Consider the following 15,142-nt stretch of genomic DNA (forward strand, 5'->3'; position numbering starts at 1 on the left):
TGCACAAAACAAATTTTAAATACTAGAAATTAAATTTACAGTTTTTTCAGCCACGATGTTGAGGATTAAAAATTTAAAATAAAATTTTCAAAATTTTTAATTGCGAATAAAATTTTTGAGCTTTAATCCTAACATCTTTAAATAAATTTTCCAAAAATTTTGTAATTTTGCCCTCCACTATTCTGGAGCATTGAAGATGAGGCTCTGTGCGAGCACCAGCTCAAAAAATATAAATTTCAAAACAGTTTTATTTTTTTTTAATTTTTAATTATTAGCTGGGGACTAAATTTTTTTAAATTTCAATTATTTGGATTATAAAATAAAAAAAATCGGTTTAGGAATTAAAATAAATTCAATAAAAATTATTATAAAATTAAATTCAATAACTTTTTAATTCCTTTTTTGGGATTGAATATTTTTTTATTTTTGAATCCCGTATTTGGAGTTACATTTTTTTGTTTTATTTATTTGGATTGGAAAAATAATAATGATCACAAAAAGGGGTTTAAAAATCTATTAAATTTAATTTTAAAATTATTTTTGGTTTTTGAGATTATTATTATTTTTTTTTTCAAACCCGAAATTCTAAATTAATTTAAATTTGAAGTCAATTAATTTTTTATCCTGAAAATCTTGATTAAAAATAATGTAAAATTTTTTATACCTAATAAAATTCCAAAATTTTTTCAAATTTTAAAAGTTTAAATATAAGTTTATTTACTTTAAATATTTATTTTAATTTTAATTTTGAAAAAAAGTGGTTTTTTATTTGGAATTAAAAATTTAAAAATTATGTTTTCAAAATAAAAATATTTCAAATATTATTTAAATTATTGTTTAATGCATTTTTTGCAACCCTGCTTAAGAGTTTACACTTAAATGACAAATTTTCTATAAAGACGGCATAATTAATCTATAATGCAAAGAAAGTGCATAACATTGGCAGAAATTTCACAAAACCCAAAATGAAAAAAAAACACAAATTTTAGGGAGAAGCTTGAAAAAGAATGAGATTAAAGCCTCTTTCACTGTGGTAATTTTTAAAATTAGAACGTAGGTTTCCTTTAGCAGTAGGTTCTTAATAGTTTTGGTTTCATAATTTTAAGTCCTCTTCTCTATATTTTTTATATTTTTGCTAATATAACTTTATTTTATATTTCTTCTGTCACTCAATACAGGTCTTTTATCACCCTACCCACCTTTTCTCATAGCAAAATTAATTTTAATTTTTTTCAGATATTGGCAAGAACAAAAAAATTCAAAATTAGTTCTATATATAATTTTTAAAAGATTAGCAACACAGGTTTCCTCCAGCAGTAGGTCCTTAAGAGTTTTTCTTTGATTACTTTAAATCCGCTTCTGTCCCTTTTTAAATTATTTTCTACTTCAACTTTATTTCACATTTCCACTACCAACCAATCCCACTCTTCTATTACCCAACCCACCCTTCCTCTGAGCTTTAATTTCTAACTTAAAAACTTTTGAATATTGGTATATTAAAGGAAACACACTCAAATGTGTTGTTAAGCGTACAATAATTATGTATAAGCGCATTTTAATATGTATTAAAACATTCAATACAAATTTATTAAACTATATTATTACAAAGTATTTATTTAGGCGCATAACCACATGTTTGTAGTAGATAAAGTGCTAGTAAACAGACAGACAAATATATATATGTTGAAAATATTGCTGAATAATTAAAATGAGCATGTAAGGATTAGAAAAAAATGGTAACCTAATAAACTAACAACTTTTGCTGCCCTATTTAAATGCTTTTTGAAAGTTAAGACTTAATTGGACGTGTTCAATATTGGTATACTAACACCATATATCAAAAGAGTTCGCAGCGACTCTTAAAAATATTTTATTGCTGGTTTAGGAAAAAGTAAAAAAAAACTCACCGTTTCAGATGCTCCAGTGTTTTAAATGCTGCCGTGTTGGTAGTAACTGAGTAAGTATGAGTTGCAGCACCGCGCCAACAGTTCTGCACACCTTCACACACTATTTGGTCGTGCATGCACACTATAATTAAGATGTAACACTTTCGAGTATTCATGATGAATACTTAATAATATTTAATGTACTTTACAACAAATTTACTCTACAGAAGCGTAAATGTTAGAAAAAAAAGGTTTTGCTTCTACTCCTGTTGACAGTTTTAGCACATAAAGCAGCACATCGTGGCACTTATGCCTGCTGGGCGCTTTGCTATTGCACTTAAATCACTTTTTCTGATTACTTCACAATTTCTGCTTCTTATTTACACACTTTAAGCCACCTTAACCAGTTTTAACAAGCTTTGAATGAAAATTATACTCACTTTTAATAAAATAGATTTAAATGTTTAGAGAATGTAAAAAATGTCTAATTGCATGACACCACAAATTTAATTTCCGTTAACTGTCAGTTTGCTTACACAAGCGCGACATCTAGTTGTGAAATACTCAGGGTTACTTTGTTCTAATAAAGAGATAAAAGAAAGTTGAACTTAATTACATCGATTAGTAGTTAGTCTTTTTTTACTTTAAATTATATTCAAATAAAAAGTGATATATTAAGATATATAAATTACTATATTAACTATCTTATAGAATATAATTTTTAAATTTTTCTCAAAACAAATTTTTTCAAACTTTTTTAATAAATCGCAAAAACGAGCGGTTTTGGCAATCTTGCTCTACAAGTGATTTTGACAGTTCACTAGATTTCGGCAAATTTTACTTTATTACGGCAAATCTCTATTTCTCCAGACGTCGCTAAAATTAAAAGTGTTAAATATCTAAGAAAAAGCTATAAACAATGGCTTACGATTTAAAGAAAGAATCCGATGTCAAGGAGTACTTAGATAAATTGGGCGTCGAATATCGTTTTGGCTGTTATTCGGAGAAGAAACCAGAGGGTAAATTGCTAATTGCATGCACAGCAAAAGACAACAGCCGCATATGCAATCACTCAAGTCTACGAGGGTGGTGGGGGTACCTAACCTCCCCATTGTATTAGCGCCTGTTTCGCAAGCGTTTGCTTTGTATATTTGTTACTTTTATCAATTACACAAAATGCACGTACACACTTTGTTTAACACAACTTAACTTATATATTATAGTTTGTCATCTCTTGGGCGATTATTTGGAGGGCATAAAGAAGGACTTTGAAAAGGCGGCGAAAGTATACAAATCTACATGTGACGATTACGGTTATGCGAAGTCCTGTTTCAAATTCGGTAATTACAGCTTCTTGGGTAAAGGCAAAAGCGGGAGCAAGGGTGATCCGCGTAGTGCGTACACATACTATGAGAAAGGGTGTGAACTCAACGATCCCGATGCATGTTTGCATACAGGATTGCTATTGGTGTCGCGTTCCATGCACAAAGAAATCGACCGTAATGTGCCCAAGGTATAAATCAACGGTATAAGTTAGTAGATATGCTAATTGTTTAGTTTGTTAATGTGTTTTAAAGTAATATATTTGTGTTGTGACATAACACTTTTGAGATATCGCTTTGTACTAAGAGTGTGCTTATGCCTGCACACACTTACGATTTAAAACAAAAGCAATGCAAAAAATGTAATCTTTTCACATTTTCAGGCGATATTTGATTTAACAAACGACAATTAGCATGTAACGAAAATACTAGTTCAGTTTTATTGTTTTTTCGCATTATAAATTTCTTACTTATTTCCTTATTTACAGGGCATCGAATACTTGTCGAAGAGCTGCGACATGAATAATGCCACCGCCTGCTTCTACCTCTCTGGCATGCATATTTCCGGCGTGCAAAAGAAACCGGAAGCGTCAACACAGGTTAGCACTACGGATATCAAAAAAGTCTCACCGAAAGACAGTGACTACATTTTACAAAAGGATATGAAGAAGGCATTCGAATTTGCCTATAAAGCTTGTGAACTACGTAATATGTACGCATGCGCAAATCTGAGTCAGATGTATGCGCGTGGCGATGGCATTGAAAAGAATGAAAAGGAGGCGGAGAAATATAAGAAAATGGCTCTGGAAATGCAGGATGAAGTGAAAAAACAACAACAGACGCTAGAGTTCCAACAGGGCATGAAAATGCCGAACTGAGCAAGTAGAAGAAGAAGCGAAGTATGGAGTTAGTGGCGCTGGCATAAATTGTAACAATTTAAAGCGCAACTAAGGGCTCCAAAAAATATAAAGACGTAAGCGGCTGCAATATTAAAAACACAAAATTTGTTTTTATTAAAACAAAAATCAATTTTTTTTGTATGCATAACAAGTTGCGTGAATGTTCGCTTAAAAAGGAACATAGTTTTTCGTTAAATTTGAAAAATTACTTGTAAGTAGTCGGTAAATTAGTTAGACGCCATGGCAGAAAAATAATATTCAAGAGAGACTAACTGCTTGCTTTTTGATATTTTCTAATGTTGCTTTTTAAGCAAATTTAATTGTTTAAGTTAAAGTTAATTTAATGTTCTTGTGCATGTTAATTGAAAAAGAAGGAATATGAAAAGCAAAAGCAAACGAAAATTTAATGACGCAAGTAGAAAGCGGAGAATGTACATGGAAAGGATTGACTAATTTTTAGGTTATAATAAATGAGTACAGTTAACTTTGTAACTTATTTAAATTTTTAAACAAATGTATAAATGTGGGATATTTAGTTAAATGAAAATAAAAGTAAAAAATACAAAAAAAGTTGCAAATTATGATTAATAATGAGAAGAAACGTTTACACAGGTTTATTTCTTAACTTGATATACCCTGCTCATGGTACAAAAAACACATATTTTTGTGTGTGTGTGTGTGTGTGTGTGTGTGTACTAGTAAGCATAATTGCATGTTACACCTCCATATCAATTGCTGGGGCAACGCGCGTACGCTTGCACTCAAAGCCATTGACGCATTCCGCAATAGCGGGTCACGCACAAACAATTTATTGTTGCTGTTATACTTAAGTATTCATTTTACATATTTTCTTTTCCTACTGATGTTGCAACACATCCGCGCCGACAATATAATTTGTTCTATCAAAAGAAATAAACAATATGCTATGCATACATACATACAAACATGAATACATCCATAGCAGTGCTAGTACGAGTATAATACCTTAATTGTATCTTGATTAAATTATAAAAAATATGTCGTTAAGAGAAGTGGAGTCGAATGTCGTGGCGTTGGTTGTTGTAGCAAACACTGAGTCAGCTAATATTTTATGGAAGGCGGTGGCAAGTCAGCTGACAGTTCATGACAGAAGCTATAGTTGCTGATCTTTTTTAATTGTAGCTGCAAACTTCTGCTGAGGGGAGTAAACTGCCCTCTTTAGTGCTAGGACCCTGGTCTTTCCATATCAATATCACTTTTAATAATGGAAAGAACTCTTTTAAGAATGGAAAAGATGTGGTTACGGGGAATATAGCTAGGTCGGCAGTGTAAGATCTCTTAAATCGGCAATAAATGTCTGAAAGCTGTTGATTTTGTGTTAGGATATTTCCAAAATATGTGGTGTGATGTTAGTACCAGGTCATAAAAATCTTGATAAATTCCGACTATTACCGAGGTCCTATAGGAAACCAGTTCTCAAAACAGTCGGTTCCAAAAAATGGGAAAAGACAAAGAAATGTTGTTGGCAACTTACAAGGCATTCACAGCACCGATATGGTGGCAGGGACGTCTTGAAACGCAGACTAAAAAGCTTCAGACGTGCAAGAATGATGTCCTCCTGATGTCCCTGTTGAACACCTGCATAGTGAGACCTGCAGGCTGCCGGTTAAGGAACACAATGCAATCCTTTTTAAGTGGCTGCTGGGATGCTTTCATAGAAATCTGATACGCTCACCACACTACGTACCCAACGAACTTCAGATTTATTCGTGAATGGCGTACTTGGACTCAAACCACCTCCTATTGCAGACGAAGACCTCGAGTTTCATCGCGAATCTAGAGTGATCCTTGCGCAATTTCGATTTAGGAATTTTAGCAGGTTAAATTCCTACATATCCAGAACTCATCCCGACACATGAAATATACATATGTATTCCGTGCAAAGAGTCCCTGTATAACATTAACCACTTCTTTACCCAAAGAATCCACTCATCTAACACCCCACCTCTTATGGTCCGACCTGGGCCTCCCGTTAGATGATTTCGAAGACCCAAACAGGAATTAAATAACCGCTACAACAACAGCTTTGGTCTTCGTTATTTGAAAATACCCAGACGTTGGTCCCGCCACGTAAAAAACATCCCCCATGAAAAAGGCAGAACAGGATTGAATGACAACCACTGCTAACGTATTAAGGATTATGATTCAAGGGCATGCACCTGGAATTTCTGGTCCCTTAATTGGGAAGGTGCTGCTGCCCAGCTGGTAGATGTCTTCTTAAGAAGACAATCCAAGAAATGCGATGGACGGGACAAGAACTGAGACGCGTAGGTTTTTGTGGCGTTTAATACAGTGGTCATATAAAGGAGCACAAATTCGTGGAGGGAGAGAGAGTCCGTCGCCGAGTCCTGTTATTTACCCCGTTGCATGAACGTCTAGCCACAATCCGCATCAAAGCGTTCAAGTTCTACAATATATCGATGATTTGCGACCAAAGATGCCTTCTATGAGCATGCCGCCCAAACCACGATATTAAAATCGTGCTTGGCAACATTAACGTAAGGGTGGGTAAAGAAGGTATCCTTGACACAACGGTCGGTAAATTCAGCCTCCATGATGAAACATCCCCAAATAGGTTGAGGCTGATCCACTTCGCCGGCTACATGGCTGTCTCCGCCTCGAAAAACCATCAACCACATCGATCATGTTGTGATAGACGGAAACTAGGTCTCCAATGTTTTAGACGTGCGTGCATTTGCGACTTGGCTCCCACGCCACTTTTGACAGTCATAACTTCGAAGCTGTAGATAGTTTCGCCTAACTTGGAACCAGTAATAACACCGACAACAAATCCAGCCTCGAAATGCAAAGCCAACAGGTGCTACTTCGGACCGAGTAGGCAATTGAGCAGTGAAGTCCTCTCTCGACGAAGAAAGAATAAATTCCACAAGTTACTCATCATTCCCGTCCTGCTATATGGTGCAGATGCATGGTCGATGACAACATCTGATGAATCGGCTTTACGAGTTTTCGAGAGAAAGGTTCTGCGAAAGATTTATGGCCCTTTGCGCATTGGCAACTGTGAATACCGCAGTCGATGAAACGATGAGCTGCACGACATATACGACGACATTGACATAATTCAGCGAATTAAGAGACTGCGGCTACGCTGGCTAGCTCATGTCATACGTACGGATGAAAACACTCCAGTTCTGAAAGTATTCGACACAATACCCGCTGGGGGAAGCAGAGGAAGAGGAAGACCTCCACTCCGTTGGAAGGACCAGGTGGAGGAGGACCTGAGTATACTTGGAATCTCGAATTGGCGCCGAACAGCGAGAAGGAAGAACGGCTGGCGCGCTCTGTAAACTCGGGGGTCCATCTATCAAGTTTAGATCCTCAAAAATATACAACTCTTTTTGCAGCGTCGAAAAATCGAAGAGTGACAAGAAGGGTAAAACGAAATTTTAAGGGTCTTCTTATGAAACATCGATTTTTCTCAATGAATGTAGTTAGATTTCAGTATAATTGGAGGGAGCGCAAAACCTACTAACGCTGATTTAAATATATATACAAAAACGTATGTATGGTATGTATATAAGTTTGAATAACTTGCAACACACGTCGTTGATTAAGTGTGCCTCACTCTGATGCTTAGCTGATCTACCACGATGAGCGTTTGCTCACTAACTTTGCTTGATTATTTCATGAAGTGATCGGTGCTAGAGCACCCACTTAGATATTTTAGTAGACTGGCATGGAAATATGTATATGTATGTAGGTTTCAATATACTGAAGTATATATGTATATATAGTACATACATGTATGTATACATATTTGTATGAGCGTATGCATAAATTACTTTGAATGGGTGCGATATCACCGTCTAAATTAATACCGAAGAATACACCGAGATATTTTATATACAGATAACTATGTACATATATATATGTATATATATATATATATATATATATATATATATATATATATATATATATATATATATGTATATATATATATATATATATATATATACGGCATATAAAGTAAGTATTTTTAACTCGCCAGCTTACCTTCGGCATATTTTCACTGCAAAGCGACTAACAATTCTACCGAAAGTTCAGTTTACCTTATGTATTCAAGCATAGTATATATATATATATATAAATATATATATACATTTTATATACAATATATATTTACTTGCTTGTGTACGTTTAACTTAAATTTGATCTTTGCATTCATTGGAGATGTCTAATTTTAGTGTATTGCTGTGGGTTCCATTAACGGTTTGAGAGAGCACACGTCACAATTTAAAGCTTGGCAACGCCAACAAAATAATCAAGTAATTTTTCAATTGCATAAAAATGTTTGAATATTCGCAAGTCAGTATTAGTTAATAATAATTCTGGAATCATATACTCGCCGATATTCTAACTCTCTGCTCAATAAAGCAAAATCTGCGTTAAGTTTAGGCACAAGTATATGTTTGAAAATGAGACTGCGAGCGTAAATAAGATCACTACCGACATTTTGCTACACGAGAGGATTGTAGTTATTTGCATTCGTACCCTCTACCAACTGTAGTCCCAGTGTTGCAAGAATTTTGGTTAGAACGCAGCATCGGAATGTGAGTGTATGAAGATTTTTACAGTGATCGCGGCTTTACAGCATTTACTGTGAACAATTTGTTAAGTCTCTACGCTTTTTTGTACTCTACATATCTCCAATCGAGCATTCCAGAGTAAGAGCGTGCTTCAAGACTTCACCCGATTTATTTTGAGAGCCTATTCTTAACAGAAATGCGCTCGAAACTCTTACTTCTTCAATAAATTCTTGTCCTTGGTTCTCCATAACCGACTCTTTACTTTTCCAACTGACAGCCACTATGGAGGGTATCAGGTTACATCAAGTGTTAAGTGAAATTCCTGTGATCCTATGCCAGTGGTCTGCTTCCTAACACATATAAAACAAGTAAACAAAAGAGAACTTTTGCGATAATACTGATAAAAATATTTCCATCACAACATTGGCACACATTTTTCGTCTAAATAATCACTGTAAAGACTAGGTTAGGTTAGGTTAGGATGTCGATCTTAAGGGGGATCTCACTTAAATAGCTTACAACGCCGGTCCTTTGTGGTTACCATAAACACCTAAGAACTAGATCATAATATCCTTACAGATCGACAAAGCGCCTTGAGCCTATCACAAATTCGTTGAGACGGCTGATATCAGTTTCGACTATGTCTTATGGTTCGCCGAAGATAAGATTACAGCGGTGTTTTAGCCTCAGTCTTGCAAAGAAAAAACAATGGAGGAGAAAGTGCCTAGATTTTCATCTCGCCCTCCTTCATACTACTTTGACAACGAGCGTCCGACAAGATTTTAAGCCTTATGGCATGAATGCCTATTGGACAATGTCCAGTAAGAACTTTTACTAGACATTTAGTTCAGCAGATCTCTAGACTAGAGGGATCTCGCAGTCGCACAGCAGCTGATCGTAAAGATTAACTTGTACCGTCAATATCTTTTACATGTACCGATTAATCGCTTTAATGACTGATGTTTGGTCTTTATTTGAATCAAGTACAAAATCTGTATCAGCGGCTTGTTTGACGTTACTCAGGGAGGTTCAAGTAAAATCTAAATTAACGGAACTTTTAGCTTAGATATAGTCAGAGAGATCCAAGAACTGTTTTGACAATCTTTCAAGTACAAGATCTGCGTCAGAGGCTTACTTGACGTTATTCAAGGAGGTTCAAGTAAATTCTAAATTAACGGACCTCTTTGGTTAAATATGTTCAGAGAGATCCAATGACTAAAAAAGTATTTTGACAATATTTGCAGTACAGGATCTGTATCAGCGGCTTGTTTGATGTTACTCAGGGAGGCTCAAGTAGTTTTTAAAATGAAGGAACTTTTGGGTTAAATGTGATCAGAAAGATCCATTGACTAAAGAAGTGTTTCCAGTACGGGATCTGCATCAGAGGCTTGTTTGACGTTATGCAGGGAGGTTAAAGTAAATTCTAAATTGACGGACCTTTTAGGTTAGATATGCTCAGCGAGATCCGACGACTAAAGAAGTGTTTTGACAATCTTTCTAGTACAAAATCTGCATGCTTGTTTCACGTTATTCAGGGAGGCTCAAATAAACTCTGAACTGGACTAAAGGCTTCTCATCACGGAGTAACGAAATGATGTTGATAAAAGTCGTCTTGTATTAAACATTAAAAAACGGTATCGGAATATATACCTTCCTCCATCTGGCTAGTCTCGACTGAATAAGAGAAATTTCTTTGCCAACCTCGCTGTTTGATCCAATCTTATATATAATGACTATCACAGGTTAGTTTTCCATAAATATGGAAGTCTCAAGTAAACTCTTCTGTCGTTAAAACCCTTCTCTTCATGGAATAATGTCATTAGAGTCTTATGAAATCGAAAAAACCGTCATTTATTACTTGTAAGATACGGTGGTATCTGCTTGTATACCTTTCCCTAACTAGCTTTTTTCGCCTGAATGAGACAAAACATACGCGAGCTCGCAAAATAGTCGCGCTCTTTTCCGAACTAGCTTTTGGATTCAATCGGATGTATCATGAAATACATAATAAAGAGAAAAAATTGTGAGAGAACAAATACTTCATGAAAAAAATTTCAAACTCTTGCTTGCAGTCCATGCAACCCCAATTTCTCTAACTTTCAAAGACATTCCGGCAATACCACGCACAATTTTTCATAAACAACTGGGCATACATGTTAAATAAGACTGTCCTCAAACTTCCTATATAAATAATGGAAATGTATATACAACTGACAGCTGATTTAACTGTTTATGCTTTACTTTTGCTCACTGCTTTCAGTCTAACTTTTATCCGTCTCCATTGTATGAGCATTAAATTGTTGAAAGCTAACAAAAAACACATTGTAGTCTTTTGAATAAAATAATAATATAAAGTTTAATCTACATGTGCGTTTGTGTGTGTATTTGGATATTCAGTAATCATGAACCGTTGCTTTTATGACCACCACTCTCCTTAATAGTTATTGTCACTTAATAACGGCAGCGGTAACGGAGCAAGAAAGACAATTTTTAAATTATTGCTTGTAAACTCGTGTTTGAATATTTGCTAGCAAGGCATTCGCGCAGTCGGGTGCCTGTCGCTTGGGCGCTCAGTTTACAGATTCTACAGATTCATCTCTTTTGGTTTTTTTCCTTCAGAAGATTATCTCATTTGGTACTGCAGTGAATTCTGTTTGTGTTTGTAAGTAGTTGAAACCAACGGCGATGCATGTACAGTTATTTACATTATGTCAATGCAACTCTGCGTGTGTAAAATCTGCTAAATGACGCCTATATGTAGGAATTTTTGGACCCTTACGACTTTAAAACTCTGTTTATTTTTGTAGTAGTGATTATAGCTGACTTTTCTCTCGTTTCTCAAATTCAATTAAGACTTTCGTTTGTTATCAATTGAAGCAGTGTGGCAACAATAGCCGTAACTGTAGTTTTTTTACGATTTCACAGCAAAATAAAAGTTCACACGAACGGAAGATGGATAGAGAGAGAGAGAGAGAGAGAGAGAGAGAGAGAGAGAAGGAGAGATAGAGTAAGAAAAAGAAATGGAGAAAGAAATAAAAAGAAAGGCAGGACAAAAGTGATGTGGTTTAAGGAATTAGGCTAGTCCAGACTCTAAAGCCCTCAAGAAGATAGAAAAATGGGAATGAAGGGAAACATCTGTGTTTTAAGGAGCTAGGCCAGTCTAGAGTTTCTAGGTCTCAAAAAACAGAAAAACGGAAATAAAGAGAAGCATACATAAGTGTTTTAAGTATTTAGGCCAATTAAGAGCCCCCAAGAAGAAAGAAAAGTGTAATTAAAGAGAAAAATGTGTATTTTATTTGTGTCAGCCAGTCCAGAGCCCTTAAAATGGGTTCGTCTTTGAAAATTTATAGTTCAAATTCAAACTTATTTCTCGCTTTCAGCGTAATATAAGCCAAAAAAAAAATATTTTTTAAATATTCTAGTCAGGTGTAAACTCTTAAACAATAATTTCTGGCTCCGTTATTGCTGCAACCGAGAAAAAATTATATAACAGTAAACAAATTTCAGGGTGCTGAGTTTCTGAACTGACAATACTGCTCAAAAAATCAGTGAAATATTCGAAGGTCGCTCAAAATTGCAAGAGGAGAGGAGTGTGTGTAATTTAAGGGACACATACTGTATTTACAGTTGTTACTCATACGCACTGTTACCAGACAATCAGCACAAAAAACAAAACGCAATGAACATAAAACAAAAGTTTGGCATTCAAAATGGCTGAATGCCGTGGCGCGTGTGCATAACGCGTAGCGACCAAAATTAATCGGTGGCCAAGCCTCTTGGCTTACAAAAAATATACAAATATTAGATCAAATGACTGTGTTTACAGCTGACAAAAATAATGGCCAATTAAATTGTAAACAAAAAAAAACACAAGAATGAAGAAAAATAAACGAATTGTTAAAACCTAACTTCAAACAAAAATCAACTATTTTACTTTTATCTTTCTTTTATTTTTTAATTTTTAATTAAACGTTGGTCAAGCCTCTTGGTCTACATAAAATAGGCAAATATTTGCGAAGAGAGTCAAAAATGACCTTGTTTACAGCAGACAAAAATAATGGACAATTAAAGGTGGTAAACAAAACAAAAAAAAAAAAAAATGTATAAAAAAAAATGTATAAAAAAATGTTATGTCGCCTGGTTTATTCGCATACTTATTTTACTGTCTTTAAGCCAATATGTTTCACTTTAATTATCAAATATTTCTCTTTAATTCCACTTTTATTTTATTGTTTAGTTTTTTATTTATTTTAATTATTTTAATTTTAATTACTTTAATTTTAGTTTTCCCAATTTTATTTTTTTTTTAATTTTTTATAATTTTTTTTTCAAATTTATTTTATTTCATTGCTTAAGTTTTTATTTTTAATTGTAATCTTTTTTATTCGCAAGTTTGTTTTATCTATTTTTTATAACATTGCTTAATTTTTTATTTTTAATTTTTTTAATAAAATTTTTTTAATTAAATTTTTTTTAATTAATTTATTTATTCCCAATTTTATTTTATCCATTATTTTACTTTTCAAATTAAATTTTTTATTCTTAAATCTATTTTTATCCAGTATTTTATTTTATTGTTTAATTTTTTTATTTTTATTTTTTTTTTTAATTTTGATTCTTTTAAAATTTTAATTTTTTTTTAATTTTTATTCTCAAATTTCCATTATTTTATTTTATTGCTTCATTTTTAATTGTAATCTTTTTTTTATTCAGAAGTTTGTTTCATCTATTTTTTATAACATTGCTTAATTTTTTATTTTTAATTTTTTTAATTTAATTTTTTTGTTTCCAATTTTATTTTATCCATTATTTTTTTTCATATTAAATTTTTTATTCTTAAATCTATTATGATCCAGTATTTTATTTTATTGCTTAATTTTTTTATTTTTAAAATTTTTAGCTTTTTTTTTAAATTTTTCATTCTCAATTATTTTTTTTTTTAATTCTCTTAAAATTTCAATTTTTTATTCAAATTTATTTTATTTTATTGCTTAAGTTTTTATTTTTAATTGTAATCTCTTTTTATTCGCAAGTTTATTTTATCCATTTTTTTATTTTATTGCTTAATTTTTTTATTTTTAATTTTTTGAATTTAAATTTTTTTAATTTTTTTATTTCCAATTTTATTTTATCCTTTATTTTATTTTTCAAATTAAATTTTTTATTCTTAAATCTATTTTTATCCAATATTTTATTTTATTGCTTAATTTTTTTATTTTTAAATTTTTTAGTTTTATTTTTTTTTTAAATTTTAATTCTTTCATTCTCAATTATTTTTTTCCCAATTTTATTTTATCCATTATTTTATTTTATTGCTTGATTTTTTTTTTTTTTTTATTTTAAGTTTTTTTAATTGCAATTTTTTATTCTCAATTTTATTTTATCCATTATTTTATTTTATTGCTTAATCTTATTATTTTATATTTTTATTTTCTTTTTTAAATTTATCTTTTTAATTTTTTTATAAATTAAACTTTGTGTTAGTGTTATTATTTAATTTTATATTATTATTTTAATTATACGAATTATTATATTTTTAATTGTTTTTAATTGGTTAATTTTTTTTATCATTACAACCCTATTTTGTATTTTTGTATAGTAAATTTAAATTTGTAAACAATAAAAATATTAAGTTCTGTAAATTTCGAGTAAACAAAAAAATAGTTTAAAGCTAACTCTAAACAATCTTCACTTACTTAAATTATATAACATGTAATTCTTTATTTTATTTTTTAATTTTTTTTTAAGTTAAAATAATTTTTTTTTTATTTTTTTTTTTACTTTTTTTTTATTCTATTTTTTTCTTTTTGATTTCTTAAATTCTTCTTCTTCTTAATTGGCGTAGACACCGCTTACGCGATTATAGCCGAGTTAACTACAGCGCGCCAGTCGTTTCTTCTTTTCGCTACGCGTCGCCAATTCTTAAATTAGCTGCTTTAATTTTATTATTTTATATTTATATTTTTACAACACTTTTTTCTTACTTTTTAATTAATTTTTTCTATTTTCTTAATTTTTTACTTTTACTTATTTTTAATTTTTTTATAAACTCCTACTTTTATTAACTTTTTTATATTATTTTTTTTTTTTGAATTTTGTTTTATTATTATTTTTATTTATATTGTTGCAACATTTTCTACTAAAATGTATTTTTTTTATATTGATTACTTTATAATTCTTTTCTATTACTTATTTTTTTTATTTTTTATATATTTCTAAAATTTTTATTTATATTGGCATAACCCTGCCCCATTGAAATTTTTAAAGTTGTAAAAAAAAAATCATTAAAAACTAACCTCAAAACGGAATCAGCTGCATCAGCATTTTAATTTTTTTAATAATTTTACTAAATGTTGTTTTATTTATTTTTTTATTCCCTAAATTTCATTAAATTGATTTAAATTTTTTTATCAAACATTTTTCATAGATTCTTTTGGAAACAACAT

The 15,142-nt window shown here is 31.6% G+C and overlaps 1 protein-coding gene and 1 long non-coding RNA gene across 3 annotated transcripts in view; one reads left to right on the plus strand and one right to left on the minus strand.

Moving 5' to 3' along the window:
* Window positions 1–15,142, minus strand: part of LOC126759810 (uncharacterized) — a 136,429-nt gene that overhangs the window by 41,893 nt on the left and 79,394 nt on the right. Inside the window, exon 4 of one of the 2 annotated variants that reach the window (XR_007667082.1) lies at window positions 1,908–2,466. The exons of the other annotated variant lie outside the window; for it this stretch is intronic. This is a non-coding gene — a long non-coding RNA (uncharacterized LOC126759810). The remainder of the gene's footprint in view (window positions 1–1,907; window positions 2,467–15,142) is intronic. 2 annotated transcript variants of the gene reach the window in all.
* On the plus strand, window positions 2,703–4,712 carry LOC126759807 (cytochrome c oxidase assembly factor 7 homolog). The gene is made up of 3 exons (XM_050474930.1): window positions 2,703–2,905; window positions 3,110–3,399; window positions 3,697–4,712. Exons 1-3 carry the CDS (start codon window positions 2,806–2,808, stop codon window positions 4,084–4,086), a joined length of 780 nt encoding a protein of 259 aa, XP_050330887.1. The 5' UTR covers window positions 2,703–2,805; the 3' UTR covers window positions 4,087–4,712.

The sequence above is a fragment of the Bactrocera neohumeralis genome, chromosome 5, assembly GCF_024586455.1.
Source record: "Bactrocera neohumeralis isolate Rockhampton chromosome 5, APGP_CSIRO_Bneo_wtdbg2-racon-allhic-juicebox.fasta_v2, whole genome shotgun sequence".
NCBI lineage: Eukaryota > Metazoa > Arthropoda > Insecta > Diptera > Tephritidae > Bactrocera > Bactrocera neohumeralis.

Bases quoted from the DNA above. Each gene is read 5' to 3' on its own strand.
- LOC126759807 (XM_050474930.1), top strand. From the start codon at position 2,806: ATGGCTTACGATTTAAAGAAAGAATCCGATGTCAAGGAGTACTTAGAT. The intron at 2,906-3,109 runs GTAAATTGCTAA...TATATATTATAG, and splicing joins TTCGGAGAAGAAACCAGAGG to TTTGTCATCTCTTGGGCGAT. The intron at 3,400-3,696 runs GTATAAATCAAC...CCTTATTTACAG, and splicing joins TCGACCGTAATGTGCCCAAG to GGCATCGAATACTTGTCGAA.